General features: G+C 33.5%; 1 protein-coding gene across 1 annotated transcript in view; it reads left to right on the top strand.

The window, feature by feature from the left end:
* The window catches only part of LOC149789247 (muscle calcium channel subunit alpha-1-like), a 335,403-nt gene that overhangs the window by 215,900 nt on the left and 101,738 nt on the right, over positions 1 to 17,765 (top strand). Inside the window, exons 24-26 of the mRNA XM_089975421.1 lie at positions 2,560 to 2,761; positions 5,826 to 5,984; positions 12,422 to 12,532. Coding sequence (XP_089831547.1) covers positions 2,560 to 2,761; positions 5,826 to 5,984; positions 12,422 to 12,532 — 472 coding nt within the window. The remainder of the gene's footprint in view (positions 1 to 2,559; positions 2,762 to 5,825; positions 5,985 to 12,421; positions 12,533 to 17,765) is intronic.

Genomic DNA, 17,765 nt, shown 5'->3' with positions numbered 1-17,765 from the left:
ATAGCCTCATTATTTAGAATATGGAAGAGATAAAATAAATTGATCTCTTTACCAAATTCAACATAGATGATGCCAGTCACCATCGAATATGGCCACCATTACTTAAAATAGAAAATAAAACTTAAAGTGACTTTTCAAAATTCACTGTACAGAATATGTCAAAATTTTACTGCAAGTTGCAGGCCTTTCCAGATTACACAAATGATGCAAGTTTATCCACTATGTTCACTTTTAAAAACTTCACAAGACAATTCAATTCGACAAGCATTGTGGCATTGAAACCCTTCAAATTTGTACTAATGATTCTGATTGGTCATCAGTTATGGCTAGCATTTATGAAAACTTTCTAAACTGCTGATCAGAATTTGTCTTGATTTTAAAGAAATAATTTCACCATGAAGGCAACTGAATTTGTATGAAATGATGTTTGGCTGTTGTCAGAAAGTGTTTGGCATAAAGTCCATCATATGAATTATGCCAATCCAGCATCAAATACGACTGCCCTTGCTATAATGAAAACACTTTGAGACATCTTAGAAAGTGCTTACAAGAAATAAATATTTGACAAATGTATCATGGAATTAAGACCCTTTTGTTTTGTACAAACTGTGCTGATCTGCAGTCAGATATGGCCACTGTTAACTAAAGAAAGAAGAAAAGATTGGAAAACGTATTTAAAAAATAAAAACCTGAACTGAACTTGACCAGAGTTAATATAAAACATCTTGGTATAACTGGCTTTAAATCTTATATAAATGCCTGCATATATGGACCACCATGACTGAAAAATAGAAAATCCTTTAAAAGTCTTGACAAAAAAGATACTGGACAGAATTTAACCAAATCTGCAATATCCTTCAAAGTACCATCTATCAAAATGGAAACTCCTATATTTTAGTATGTTAAAAAGTTCTTGAATAATTTTCTTTGAAGCAAAATAGTTGAAAACTGCATTGGCTCTCAAGAAAATGGCTTATCACTATTATTTTTTATTAACATACACTTTAAGAAAGCAGGAAAAATTACTTTATTTATTATCATTGTTTACAAAGAGAGAGATTAATTTTCCTGTTAAATATTTGAAAGTCTTTGTGGACTGAAAATAGATACAGACATTGAAACAGGTCATTTTACCAGTAGGTCGAAACTGGAATGCAGAATGAATTAAGATGAAATGATGATTACATTTTGATTAAAACTGAAAGTATATATACAAAATGCAGAATAAATTAAGATGAAATGATGATTACATTTTGATTAAAACTGAAAGTATATATACAAAATGCAGAATAAATTAAGATGAAATGATGATTACATTTTGATTAAAACTGAAAGTATATATACAAAATGAAGAATAAATTAAGATGAAGTGATGATTATATTTTGATTAATACTGGAAGTATATATATATATATATACAAAATGCAGAATGAATTAAGATGAAATGATGATTACATTTTGATTAAAACTGAAAGTATATTTACAAAATGCAGAATAATGAATGAAAAAAAAAATTTGATTGCATTTCCTGAATGAATTTGAAACTTATTTTCAGGCAGCCACAAAATTTCCCTGGCTAAAGCCCATTCGCATGATAATCTGGATTCTTTACACTGACATAATTTTTCACTCCTTGCAAAACATGACATTGTTCTTATTGAAGCAGACATAACAGCTGCCATTGATGCGACAAGTATAAAAATGTTCTTAAACTCTTTGAAAATATAGTAATTTTAGTACGATGTTGAATACACTAACAGATTGAAAGGAAATGTGCTGTTAAAAAAGAAATGTGTTTGCAAGTTACAGTGCTTGGATAGATGAATTTAAATGTTTGGAGCATAGTGAAAATAACATATAAGAAAATTAATAAAGTTGAGTTGCTATTATTCATTGTAGTAAATTGACGTGTTTAGTACGATATGGACTTTCATGCTTAAATTTATGACAAAAAAATCTTGTTACACTAATCTCCATGATTTGGACCCATTCTCATGGATTGTGAGCACTGATTTGGACCTAATCTCATGGGGTGTGAACACTGCTTTTACTAATTTGGACCCAATCTCATGGATTGTGAGCACTGGTCTCCATGATTTGGACCCATTCTCACGGATTGTGAGCACTGATCTCACTGATTTGGACCCAATCTCATGGATTGTGAGCACTGATCTTACTGATTTGGACCCAATCTCACAGATTTTGAATGCTGATCTCACTGATTTGCTCCCATAAAACTTGGCATATGTGAATGAGCTAGATCTATGTATATGAAAGAAGTGGTCTTGCAACAGATTGACAAGCCATATTTATGATGCAATTTTTAGAACATCTTTAATTCACTCTAAATTTTAGCGATATCAAAGCAAAATATTTTAAGATCTTTTACATGTTTGGCTGTTTACCAATTTAGAAAGAATAAATTTATTCCATTTCCCCAGATCTTTATTAAAAATAGATACAATATATATCACTTTTTGGTCCTTTCGTTTAGTGACATTATATACTTTGCTAATGGAATGTTATAAACTTTTTAAAAATGTTTGTTATCTATTGCAGACTTCTGTACATTTCCATCGATTCAAATGAAGAAGGGAAAGGCCCAATCCACAACTGGAGACCTGCTGTTGCCATCTTCTACTTTGTCTTCATCATTGTCATTGCATTTTTCATGGTCAACATCTTTGTAGGTTTTGTCATTGTCACCTTTCAGAATGAAGGAGAGCAGGAGTACAAGAATTGTGAATTGGACAAAAATCAGGTAGCTTAATTAACATCAAAAAATGTGAATTGAACAAAATCGGATAGCTTGATTAACAAATACATGTGAATAGGACCAAAATCAAGTAGCCTAATTAAACACAAAATACATATGAATTGGACAAACATCTTATAGTTTAATTGACAACAAATGCATGTATTATCCATATATCATGCATTTCTGCTTCAAATCAAGTTGAAATTTTTCTATCCTGTAACTTTAATTATCAGCAACAATAACATTGGTATAAAATTATTTGGGTCTCTCCACTTTGTTATACTGATTCTTTCAAGTGGTTCTGAACCAGACATGCTTTAGTATTTCTATGGGTTGGTCTTACACATGTATGCACTGGTTTGACTGTATTTATTCAAATTATATATATACCTCTAGAATGATATATAATGTAGTTAGGGCAAAGGCTATAATCATACATAGAAAATCTTATTGTTTATTAGATATGAAAGTAATGAAATAGTTGAAAAATGACACTGGCAGTAGATTTCATACCATATTTACCATATATGTTTGGACACTGTATTTGTTGGGACACCATAAATTAATTTTTAGAGTAATTTTTTTGTCTACTGTATGTTCTGGGACACCTGAAATTTTAGTCATAAGTTGTGGGACACCTTTCAGATCATGTTGGAAAATGCACTCCAACTGAAATTTTGTTTAAAAAAATATAAAATAGAAAACTGTATACTTAAGATAAAACTCTTTAATCCACTGCATCAGCATCTTGTCAACACAGCCCTTCTCCTGCACGTGTATGATCCATTCTTTTGGTGCAGGAATATTTTTTTAGCTTTCTCATGCTGTGAAAAATTATCATTAGAGGCAACACATCTCCTGAAGTGGAAACGGCAAGAACTAAAGTCAAATGTTTTTAAAATCTGCATCAGTCATGCTAATTCTCACACTATTAACCCCTATTTTATAATCAGTCCATAATTCAAATGATTTTATTTTCTCCAGATCATCTGGGCGACACTGGTTCATCGATATTCATGCACAAAGCACAAAATTGTGTCACATTAAAAAAAATGTTCCATTGTTTCAATTTATTTTCAAAATTCCCATGAATACCAGTGAAAAGGAACCACAGTTAGCATCCATATCTCAACCGACTTTGTATCTTTAAAAAAATATAAAAAATCAGTACACTTCAAAGAATCCAAAGTCATCTTCAGAGGTCAGCTTGCTTTTTAGTAAAATAACCTTTTTATTGAAATTCATTTTTTAAAAAATCTGCTTAAGCATATCCAAAGTCAGTTTCCAAGGTCCGCTTGCTTTGTAATAGAAATAACTTTTGTCTTTGACATCCTGGTGGTAAGTTCAAACAGTGAGTTTACTACTAGTTGTGTGCATTCACCACCCGGGTTTCTTTACTTGTAACTAATACAAACAGGCATTGATGTCTGCAGATGAATAGTATACACAGCAATAACTTCCTTTAATAATACTTTTTTGTAAGCCATGTTAGCAAAAGATTGTCACTTTTACTCAAGTGGATGTATTTTCAGATAGTGATTTTTGCTGTCATATGGATGACCTGGCTATAATTCAGTCTTGGTTATTTTGTACCTGATACTGTGTCATTTGTGAATGGCAGTTGTCTTCAAGCAATTGGTTCATTATTTCCCTCTTGTTTGCGATTTTGTTGGTTACAGTGTTCAGTTGGATAACATTCAAGTCGTGTGTTATCGAACATAAGCGATACACGCTATAGTATGGATGCCTACACTATATATATATATATATATATATATATATATATATATATATATATATATATATATATATGGAGGTCATGGATATATTTTATTCTTTAATGCTTATGATGAAAAAGGGGAATAAATGATAACAGTACTAGATTAGTTTCTTTCATTTTATTATCAAATCAGCATTTTGTTTATGTTTTAGTGCAACATTGGTGGAGGGGCACAAATTCAAACACAAATTTATTTCTTTTCTTAAGTCTTGGGACATATGACCTATTGGGAAAAAAAGGTTTCACATAAGTTCTGGGACAGGAATTTTTATTTTATTTTATCATGTCCCAGTATATACATTAAATACAGTAAATATTGTGTCTCATCAACATAAATATCTTGTTTCATCAACATAAATAATATGTTTTCTCTCTCATTAACATAAATGGGGGCCCTGAGTGGCCAAGTTGTGTAAAGCGCTATCCTTTACGGATCATTGCCATCTCACCTCTTTCTCAGGTTCAGCCAATGTGGGTATGTGAGAAACCATGCTAGTAGCTTCTTGTGGGTCAGTGATTCTTTCTGGGGTTTTCACGGGTTTTTCCTCCACCATTAATATTAGCCGCCATGTTCTTGTGCTGAAAAATGGTGTTAAACCCTACAACAACAACATTGACATAAATAGCCTGTTTAATTAACATAAATATCATGTCTCATCAACATAATAATAATGTATATTGAACACAAGGTTAAAATACTGCAGAAATTTGCGTTGTTTAATAACAAGCACTGTCATGAACAGCATTTCTTGATTACTCTCTCTTGATTACTCTCTCTTGATATTATAAAACAAATCTTGTTTAGAAGCATGACAATAATAATAGTAATCTCTTATTGAAGCTTGGAGTAATATCTGTACACACTTTATATTAACCTTCTGTTTTAAAGCTTTTTTTACCTGCTTGCATTATCAAGGCTTAGAAATAGCCTCAACATCACGGCCCTGGCCAGTGTCTTCTTTCCAACTTTTTTTCAAAGTCTACTGACTCCAACCAGAGATGACTACTGTTATCATCATCATATTTGCTATACATAATTTCACAACCAATTTTCTAAATTTGGGATTCTTTGTTTAAAATGTTTACTTTTTGATTATTTGTATCATGAAATATCCACTCCAGTGTGTGATTATGTACAGCAGTTAGTATTTTGATGTGAGTGTTCAGCTCTCGCATGAGTCAGAAGACTGAATGCAGTAGAAAATAAAACAGATCCACATTTGAATCAAATGATTTTTATAGTCTATGATATTCATTAATATTACTTGCATATTTATCTTCTTTCAGAGGAAGTGTATAGAATTTGCATTGAAAGCCAAACCTATCAGGCGCTATATTCCAAAGGCTCGGTGGCAGTACAAAATCTGGTGGTTTGTTACATCTCAAGCCTTTGAGTATGGCATTTTTGTCATGATCATGGTCAATACAGTAGCCCTAGCTATGAGGGTAAGTCGAGCTTTATTTCTGAAAGCACATAATCTAAAGCAACCCTAGATGTACAAGTATTATAAAATGTTTACTGAGATTGAGAAATTTAGTGCCAGTTTGTGCCTGACTGCACATTTTTATCTATTTCATTTTGAGATTGAGAAAATTAGTGCCAGTTTGTGCCTGACTGTACATTTTTACCTGTTTCATTTTGAGATTGAGAAATTTAGTGTCAGTTTGTGCCTGACTGCACATTTTTACCAATTTCATTTTGAGAATTTTTTGGTCCAGAAGGTACATACTGTGGAAGCAATTGTGCCATTTACTGATGTGTTGAAATTTTAATAGCTGGAGAAAATAAAAAAGTCATAATACTTGCTGACAGTACTTACTATGAATTTGATAGTTGCATGATTAGCTTCTGTTGCTAAACCACTTTAAGACTGATGTTTAGAATCAAGTGAAGTCTATTCTGCCAAAACACTGTCAGTCATTGTTTTGATAATTTAATAACATTTATGTATCGGGTATTGCCTGTTTCATTCTGCTGCATTTAAGCTCTGTTGGCCTTAAAAGTCCAGCCAAGAATTTGCTTTGATGCATTGTCCGTCATCAGATATGTGTGTCATCATTACAACATCGCTTGTTATCACTACTCCCCAAACTGCTAGTAAGACAGAACATGTGTATTCCTATTCTTACTTGATCTAGCAGTAGCTTATTAAACATGGTTTTCATCTGATGCTCAGTATGGTAACTGTTTTGCCATCTTCAGAGTTATGCTATTTTCACTACTGCTGCTTACCTGCTAGGAGAATGGTCATGAAATTTGATTTAAGCAGTTTTCTTAAGATTAGTTATACTTAAAAATATGATTGGAATGGTACTCTTTTAGATATTCAAGATGGCCACTATAATGGCCATTTTGGAATTATTACTATATCTATTACTTAACCTCATCTGCTACCAAAAGGTTTCTCCCTTTCAAAACTCTGACATAGAGCCTCTGATAGAATTGCACAGAAATTCTTCTCTGTCAGTATAATTTTAGTGTGTTGAACAGTGTTGTTTGACCTTGGGCACAAGGTCCGATGTTACAACATGGATTTTTAACTGTTGGTGTCATGTGGACATACTAATTCAAACATAGAGTGTATTAATGGATTTTAATCAAGGCACATGATCCCTTGTCCATGAGCTCTGGTTCAATGTCAAAAGTGATGACAATCGTCATTGCACTGCAGATAACTTGTGTCAGTGTTGAACTTGTGTCAGTGTTGACACAAGCATATATACTGTATTTACTCACTTGCAAGTTGGATTTTCCACAACAACAAAAACAAAAATGTCATCATCTTTTCAGATTCCCTGTTCCACCTTGAAGACCTTTTAGAATTTTAAATCTGACATCCCATTTACCAGATATTTAGAAATATAATTTGTGCTTACAATCCAGGAAAAATGTTCTGTATTGCTAGCTACCTAGTCATTTTGGTATAAATGGTGTTGAAGGGGCAGACAACTGTTTACAAACTATAAACTTTCTTTAAATATTATATAAATCAGTAGCTGTTCAATCTTTGCAAAACATACAGCTCCCTCGATAACTCATGTCTGGACAACTTGCATATCCACTTATAACACAGGGTCATACATGGATCACATTTTATATGTCTATTTTTTCTAGAAAACAAAATTGGCCTCTATTTGTTGAACATTCCAACAAATGTCTGAAGAAAATCGCAATCAAAACTGGTAAATGAAATTTTGATACATTGCTCATTTTATCAATGTCAGTTTGTGCCCAGAAATTGGTTAAATTTTCTTTACAAAACAAAATTCAGTACACTGCAAATAACACTGACAATATTTCAGTCCATCAAAATACTATTAATGCCTACTGGTGACAGCACTATCAGAAATAAATGCCAACTAGATAAGTTTTGTCAAGTGAAATTTGTGTATTCTTTTTTCTAATCAGGTTTCTGTGTAAACTTCACAAATGTGATAGTAGAGGCCTCGTAGACTACCTTAGGTTGGGGTGGGGTGCTCCCAGTATTATCTTTAATTATTACAGAAGACCCACCCTGGTCTGTTTTTGTTAAAAATTGAAGTAGTGATAGAGATGCAAAGCTCTGAGCCCCCAGTCAGTGATGCCGACAGTTAAATGACTGAACACACAAAAGGTGAAATTCAAATAAACAACAAATTTAATGCCATTCAATTACAGATAGTCCTTTCTCAAATGAAATTCAATATTCAAAACCCTATCACTCATCTTTTACTCGACCAAGTAAGTGACAGCCTATGTCATCATCTGACTTCGTGTGATAGATTTTCCTCCTGTCCTGTGTTTCTACCAATCTGTAGTATTTCTTGACTGGTACCCAGTACCCCTTCAGTCCAACAACCACATCCTTCACCCTTCCACTTCCTCCACTTCCGTTCTCTCCTTTTCTTGTCTCCCAGAGACTCTGGACCAACTGTACCAGGGTATTTCCCTTCTCTGTCTCCTACAGCTTTTCTGGTCCCTAAAAGCTTCCTGTCCGAACACACACAAGGACATTAGTATATTCCTCTAGCTATCTAGTCTCACACTAAATAACAATCTATCATCAGATAAGCCATTACCTTCTTTGGTCACGCATTCGTGCACATTGAAATACCCATACTTTCTGGTATGGTATACACGGTATCAACTGCTTATCATGCATATATCAATAGATTTCATCACATCGGTATATATAGATTCTCAATCTTATTATACAGAACAATATCACATAATCTCAGATGCATTTCTGTACATTACACTTCTACAAAGTATACACAAATAGTCAAATACCCCTATTAACTAATGTTGCACACTGCAACCATTATACAAAGTTATAATTCAATTCAACATTTGCAGATCTAGAATATCACATGAATAAATGCACGAGGTTACTACGAATTAACCAAATAGCGAATTACAATAGTAATTCTTTACATAAACATTGCTCATATCTCAAAATATGCATGTAGATCAAACACTACAAATGAATCAAACACTACAAATGGTAATTCTACGTACTAACGATTCTAGTAATGAAGTATACATACTGCACATAATTAAAGTACAATTATCTTGCCATAATAGATTGTCACAATCGAGCAAATAAGTCACTGACCTTTCCAAAGCTCCTTTGTAATCCCCAGAATGTTTCCTGCCGATTTCGAATGATGTGAGAGTAGCTTATAACTTCCTTATGTAATTCCCGCAAGATGGTTTAGTGACTACTGACGTTTAGTTTCAAGACACTAGATTTAAACTTGCGATTCCAATGGTGACTATGCCTTGCTTGCTCAATTCCAAGTGGATGTCGATTCACCCAATGTCTACATAATTAGCAGAAATTGCCCCCCTCCCCGGCAGCCTGTCAAGGGTGGATTTATGACCCCCACTTGATGTTCTTTTGAGCCCAACACCGGCAATTCATGCCACTTACCTGTGAATCGCACGCAGCCAAATAAGGCGCCAGTAACAAGTTCCTATGGCCATGTTATATACAACTGGCTTCCCACCCATCTTTTTGATGTCGGCTTACACTCGCAACATTCATGAAGCGAATAATTAGCCTCAGGGTCTAGCAATACATGTTGCAATCTGGCCATTGTTCCTTACTTATATCGTGACAGTGATATGCTGCCTTGTATTCAAACTTGAAAAGTTTCAGCCTACTGTCAGAGCTATGTCCACCACTCCTGTGGCCTACGTGGTTAGAGTGTCTGCCTTGGATGCAGGATGTTGTGGGGTCAAACCTTGTCTGAGTAATACCAAAGACTTAACAAAAAATGGTACTCACAGCTGCCTTGCTTGGCACTCAGCATTAAGAGTTTAGTGTTAGAACTGGTCTGCAAGGTGTCAGGATAATCTGACTGGGTGGGACATCATACTACATGTCTGTGGCATGATGCCCCAGTGCTTGACATCACTGTAAACTGCCACACTGCAGACATCATAGCGATATTACTGAAAATTTTTTAAAACTATGTTAAAAATCAATATCACACACAAGCACAACGCTACATCAACAAGCATTTATGAAAATCCTGATGGTTTTTATCTCCAATTTGCAGAAGTGTTTGTTGTACTATCACATTCAATTAAAAGTAGAACTCTGCTTTGTATTATCATGTTATTTACATCTGTGTCAAATTGTATAAAGGGGGTGAAATAAAAAAGTTTAAAGTTATGCAAATTCTCTTGGTGTAAGAGCTTGCAGTCATGATAGTGTGTCAGATCAACACAACTGAGCACTATTATAAATATTATTAAGTAGGTAATATAAAGTATCCAACTTTAATCAGTAATTCATCCAACTACTTCACAATGCGATCATGGATAATAAGGGAAGCAAGCGAAAGGGTTATTTGTTGCATAAAAAGCTTTGTTTCACAGATATTGTTCAGTATGGAGATGCGAATTCCAAAGTTGATAGTGAACTTAAAATTCTAAATTAAACTTATAGGTTTCCTCAAGGATGAGCAGAAATTTCACTATTGCCCTGCAGTGATGTCACTGGATTAATATTTTACAAATAAAACAAATATTTTTTTAAAAATTGAATTTTGATGTTGACAGCTGTTGTTTTGCAAATTAAATATCCCAATTTTGCCCAAAAAAAGTAAATCTCTTTTTGTTGTGAATGAACAATAACACTTGAATGTATACAAAAGCAATGACATAATACACAATGTTTTGAGAGGTACACATGTATGCTTCATTATTTTGGAGTAATATTTTCCGTGATGCTTCAGAGGTTGGTTATCTTGAAAATAAAGGTAACTTGTATAGGAAAGAGAACAACTTCATTAGAGAAAGCATTTTATGGACAATGATTCCTAATGTGAATATAAAACAAGTATAAAATCATTCAACAGTAAAAGCCTTACCCTCCCATGTCTTCTCATTGTCAATGTCCAGCTAGGATAGCATCCCCATTCATGATTTTTCAGCTGTCTTTCAGCAACTTACACCCATGCTTATACTGCCATCTTTGTTTTTTATTTTGACCCCATTGTGCATGATTTGTTAAGAGAGAGGTGTATGTAGAATGAAAACTCTACAAACTTACTTAATAACATCAACAATTGGAAAGTGGAATTCCTTGTATAGAACAAAATCAGAGAAATAAGATGGTGTTGTACCAATCTGCATATCAGATATATGTACCCATCTCATGCATGCTACCTGCAAGGTGAATCTCAGCCAAAATGCATACTCTACCAGTGTCTATTGACAATGGAACATATTTATGGTAAGTACATCAATATCCACCCTGTCAAACAGAAGGATTTTTTACTTGAACTGCTTAAAGAAACTGAATGAGGATGTACCACCAAAAAAAATCTTGGACTCTTAAAGGGAATGTGGATTATACAATAAATTTTAATAAAAGTTTTTAAGGATTATACAGGTGTTATATTTGTTATTTTTAATACATTTTTAACATATTTAAGTTTTATATTTATCTTTTTTTGAATTGGTGATTGCATTTGTTTGGAAAGTGTTTATCTTCAAAATTTGTGTAAATTATTTTTACAGTTTTCAAACTTTACTTTCAGTGGCACTACATATCCACTCATGCGCAGAGGTGTCATAAAGCACTACTAAATACATGTGTATATGCATTGTGGATAGGTGTCATAAAGTACCACTAAATACATATGTATATGCATCGCGGATAGGTGTCATAAAGCACCACTAAATACATATGTATATGCATTGTGGATAGGTGTCATAAAGCACCACTAAATACATATGTATATGCATCGCGGATAGGTGTCATAAAGCACCACTAAATACATATGTATATGCATTGCGGATAGGTGTCATAAAGCACCACTAAATACATATGTATATGCATTGCGGATAAGTTGGATCAAACTCTAAACTGCACAGACCCAGATCTTCCATTGCATAATGCACCAGTAGATCTGGTTTGATGCAGATTGTTAGAGTGATCACTAAAACAAACAGCTTAGATCTTGATGCAGCACTTTATTTCATGACAGATAAGGGTCTGCATTGTTTGTGGCTGGACTGGACATACAAGTGACCATATATGATAATCAAATTTGATGAAACAAATTAATGAAGTACCACAAAACTACTTCAGAATATTTCATTATCATACATTTAAAAAATTACATTTTATTTAGAACTTTAAAAAAAAAACATCTTGGCCAGAAGAGTGTAAATTTAATCAAGGGACTACTGGGTTTTTTTAAAATATTGTCTTGTGATTTTTTAATTTTGTAATGTTAATACATAGATGTCTGTCAGGCTGTCCAGCTAACTGAGACAACGGTGACATTTGTCAGTCTGCTACACACAATATTGTATGCCTTTCTTATTTTATCTACCTGTCAATTACAAACTAATTACATTTCCCAAATATGGATCTCCATTTCAGTATCATGGTCAACCAGATGCTTACTCAGAAGCCCTGGACTACATGAACATGTTCTTCACAGGGGTGTTCACAGTTGAATTTCTCTTAAAGCTAGCAGCATTTAGGTTCAAGGTGAGTCGCATTCTACTGCACATCATTTTTCTTATGCCCCCCTCCCCAGTGCTTGCAGCAGAGGCATTTTTATTTGGTCATGTGATATCTCTCCATTTCATTGTCCTGAGAAGTTTGTTAGAAAAATTGCAGAATACACACTCACCATAAACAATGAAAATTAGCTATCTTATATCACATATAGATGACCTGCTCTGATTTTCAGGCGATTACAGAAATACGAATTGGTGTCATTTTCCCTTTGTTGACAAATCCTTGTTTAGATTTTAGGGCCATTATGGCAATACTTTTACATTTTTAAAACATTTTTTAACTTTTTTAAACTTTTTTGTCTGTTCCCATTTTTTAACAAAAATCCTGTTAGTACAGTTAAGTGAAAAGACTTCAAAACAAAACAAATTTGGAATGCTTACTGGTCTTGATATATACATGACCTCATTAAATGTGCAACTCGTTATTACAATTTTTCAGTTTTTGAGCACATTTGTGATCTTTTTTATTTGACCTGGGCTTATACAAACACCAATCTTGTTACCTCCTCTTGATAATCTTTTCATTAAGGACAGAATTAACAAATCTGGAAATTAATATCACTAACAGTGGACAAAGTGCAGTGTACTTCATAAATACTGCATTTAGCCTTCTTAAGCTGGCAATTCCATTTCCAACATTGGCTTCATCAAGAACATTAAAAAACGACAGGATTTCCTCAGGTTATTGTTGCAAAAGATCAAAAACATGAATCTATGTGGAATGTTTGCATGAGCGACACAAATTTGCACACACTGCTAATCTGATCCAGTCAGTAGCAACACATTGCCTGCCTTCTAGCTCCCTTTGTGCATACAAATTATGAAGGAAGTGGTTGTGAAATGATTTTGTATGTAGTGGTGACAGCTTTCTGTCAAACTACCTTAGTAATTTTAATCCAGTTGTGCATGTGATTTGATTATGTATTACATCTATGACTGATAGAAGTTATGTTACCCACTTGTGCAGTTGCTCAGTGTGCTATCACTCAGTTCTTGTGTGCAGTCATGTCTGAATAATCATTCACTTTAATCGATGCATAATAGTCTGGTCACGATGTATGTTAACATGTCCAACACAAAAAAGTATCTTATGTTAACAATGCAGCAACAGATCCAAGAAATTCTTTACCTGGATTGAATTCCAATAGCCGTGTTCATACTGTTTCTTGCCATGATTTTTGTCCACCTCTAAGTGCAATTGTAGCCTTCATACCTCCATTGATGATCCATCTGGAGATTTTATTCTCAAAGTGTAAGACCAATCGTTTTTAAGCCATGGGTGAGGTATATATCGGCATGTTGGCGCAAATGGATATCCTTTAATGCTTGGTGCACATGATCATGTCAGGAACATGCAGCATCAGCACAATTTATAGTTGCTTCTCCAGACTTTGGTTGATTGTTAGAATCATATCATATATCCAGAATTACCTCATCTTACAGTACAGACCTTATAACTATAAAGAATATTAGTAAATGTTATTTAGTAAATAATAAATAACCTTTCAATCTAGATCATGATAATTGACACACATAATATATAGATATACATAAAGTATTCAGGGTAATTATTTTGATGCTTGAACCATGTACTGCTGTTTGTCACTCCAAGGTTACTCAAAGCCAGTAACTCATTAACAGTGGCTTCAAGAGGTGGACAATAATGCTAACTTTAAGAACAATGGTAGTACAAAAATAACATTACTCAGTGTATTATCAATGTACTACTTCTACTTTGATATGATCAAAACAAATGTTCTGTTTTATTCATCAGTGTCTTGTATGCTCTGTCAAAGTAGGTAAGTGGGTAGGTAAGTAGGTCAATGGATTCACAACAGTACTGGCCATTTGGTGCCAATTAAAAGTTCAAATTTCGTATTTTAAAATGATGAGAAGTTCAAATATAAAGATAAAGATTGTAAGAAAATTTAAAGTAGCAAATATTGCCAAGATCACTTTAGTCTGAATTACTTTTCTGCCTGATATTTTTTTTACCATGGCTACTGGAAACTATTGAAAGTAGAGATGAGCTATGTAATTGTTGCTTACTGTCTGGTTAAATTAATGACATCAAAGGCCAAGTGACATCTTTTTTCAACGTCATATGTAAACACAATTGCAGAATGGTAAACGAGTCCATTTTCGAACAGTGATTTTAACTTGTATGCAAAAATAGGAAAAACTTGTTCATAGATCAGTGATGACTTGGAGGCTGTATATGGATCTAAAGCATTTGATAAGTCTGGAATTAGTAGATTAATGAAATACTTTAGTTACTGTAGGGAGACTGTTGAAGATGATGTAAAAATAAGGTAGGCAAAGACATCTCTTTGAAAAGAAATAGTCCATTCTGTGGAATATGTGAAGTAAGTCTGATGTGTTACTTTGTGTGAGTTAGAAGACAGTTTTGATATTGCATATGGAAAAGTGCAGAGGAAAGTGTGGCAAAGGAATGCACAGGGTTTGGGCCTATTGTACCATAAAGATTGATGACAATAATGTGCTAATTTTTAAAGTATAAAATGAATAAGTTAAATTGGTATTGGCAGAAATGTATACAGAGTTTTAAAATCTTGCATAAAACAAATTTTAATTTCCACTCTGTCATCTGGAAAGTGATGCTTATGATGGAAATGCACAAAAGAACATCCATTTAAATGGTCCCAAGTTGTGTTTTCTTTCATCCTCCAATACATGTTTTCTGGGTTGGCAGAGTAATTAAACAACACAAAATTTTAATAGTTTTGACTGAAAGTAGCATCAAACATGTCACATGATCATTCCTGTGTCACTATATCAATCAACAACAGAGCCATCATAACTTGTTACAATGTTACTGAAGTCAAAGCTTCTTCAGTATCCTGTTTTGGTAGTATTTCTTTACTTTGATCACTGAAAATGGATGTGTATAAAGTCCATTATTATGTTGTATTGAGTTAAATTGTCAACGAAAACATTAATGAGAAAATCAAAACAATTGAAACAAAGCATGACATGTGACTAATTCATGATCTAGAATCGACTGTGCAACAGAAACATTTGAATGGCTAGTAGTTCAAATAGTGTAATTGCAGATGCTTAGCAATCAATTACTAAAGTATCTTCTTTTTATCAAATGAGAAACTGAGAAGAAAGTTGCAGTTTATTTGGAATAATACTGTAAAACCAGATTCGAGTGACTTCAGCTATGAGTGACCACAAGTCAAAATCATTATTATAGGTCATTTTTGCTTTAAAAATATGCACTGCCATGAGCAACAGACCTGATCAGTCACCATGACTTTTTTGCAAAATCTGTGCATCAAAACTACTATGAACAACTGTATTGTAAATCCAGATATGAACACAACAGACTTTTATTTAATCCTTTATAACTACATTTGAGAGTCCACAGGAGCAGTACAGATTGTTCCGATCTGAGATGCAGAAAAAAATTAGGGCAGAAAGTTGTGCCTGGTTTTGGTACATTCTCTATGGTCAAGTTGTAAATCAGACTTGTGTACTTATAACAAGCCCCATTATATGCCAGTCATCAAAATACCTATTATGATTATGCATTCTGATATTGATTGATTAGCAATCATGAATAAATATAGTCCAAAGATTAATATTGTTTATTTATATATTTTGAAAACACACAATTTTTATACTGTCATTAGGAGAGATTGTTTTCAACCTGTTTTCACTGTAGCTTAGTAGGTACTGCCTTAAATCATTTGGCTGTGGGATTACAATTCATAATGACCAGTGTAAATGAGATTTGTGTTTTCTCCTTCAGACATGTTCCCCAAACACATTAATGGTATTAGGAATAGAAGCTGTACTACCTCTCAAATCCAGCAATTTCAGAAAAATTACAATTTTGTCTTTTATGTCTGAATTTACTGCCTCTTGAGAATTTCTGCTCAAAAAGATTAGAGCAATCTCACATTGAAATACAACATTTTGATGCAAGATATAAGAAGAGCCATTGTTGGATGTCATGCACGGTCAACCTTCTCAGCCTTTTATCTAGCATTGGAGACATAATCTGGTTGGTCCAGTGGCTGGATCCCAGATAGCCACCAAATCCTTCTCAGGTCAGCACAACCTCCTTACAGGCTGGATTTATGACTTTCACTGGATTGTCCAAGTTGTTTTTGCTTAATAAGAGCATGTCATCCATTATCATTATCAGTGTTCTGGACATGGGTCATCGGTTGTGACACCATCATATTAAGAGAGCAATTTATCCTTATATTGGGAATTGAGACATTCTTTTTTCAGCTGAGGATTATGATAGAGATTGGATGTTCATGCATGTACTTGTCCTCTTAATAATTTCTACTAATGTGATCAGGAATGTATCCATAGAAGAAAGCAAATTCTTTTTGTAACTGAAATACAAGTATTCTTGCTGACATAATGATTTGATAAAAGCTAGTACTACCTAGCGACCTTAAGGGAGGTAATGGGTAAGAGTTTCATCCCTTTGTCTATAAAGCGCAAACACACACACACATGAAAAACAAAGTTTTCATCTTTCTGGAATTGCTGGCTTAGAGAGGTGGTGAATCTTTTATTCCAGACATTATTGTGATCTGGTGAGTATTCTTTGAGAAACATAATTTACTAAAAATTTGCCTTCTCTATTAAGTTACATGTGTTTATTTCTGAATGAGATCATTCTATAATTTTTGTTAAGGTGGTATTCTTTGTTATTTTGTCAATTTTACAGTCATCAAAATGCAGGGCCAAATGTGTCAAGGTCCAGGATTTCATCATTCATTCAACTTGATGCATCTGTTAAAGTCTTTTGTTTATTGAGTTCATCCGTTTATAATTTTTCTTGTGGGTGACTTGGGTTTTGACTTCTGGCTATAAAATATTAAATAAGTATTATCATGGACAACTTTTCAATTTAAGGACTGGATAAATAAGTGTTACCTTATAGTTAAATGTACAGTTCATGTGCCATAACATAAATGTATTACACAACAACTTCAAATAAAAATTATAATATTTATGATCTATGTAATATTTGTGCTGTATAATTTCTTTTTTTCTGAATACATATTATAATTTAACAAGAACTGTGAATTAAGAATGAAATATATGTGCAGTAATTATGGGTATTTTTCTTTCTTAAACTCAGCTGAATTTTAACCTTGAAAACACAGGTCCAAGATCATGCTTTTTTCTTTCTTTTATTAACCCTTTAC

The sequence above is a fragment of the Sinohyriopsis cumingii genome, chromosome 11 (assembly GCF_028554795.1).
Source record: "Sinohyriopsis cumingii isolate HCF-2022 chromosome 11, ASM2855479v2, whole genome shotgun sequence".
Lineage (NCBI taxonomy): Eukaryota > Metazoa > Mollusca > Bivalvia > Unionida > Unionidae > Sinohyriopsis > Sinohyriopsis cumingii.
This window is presented reverse-complemented; position numbering and strand designations above follow the sequence as displayed.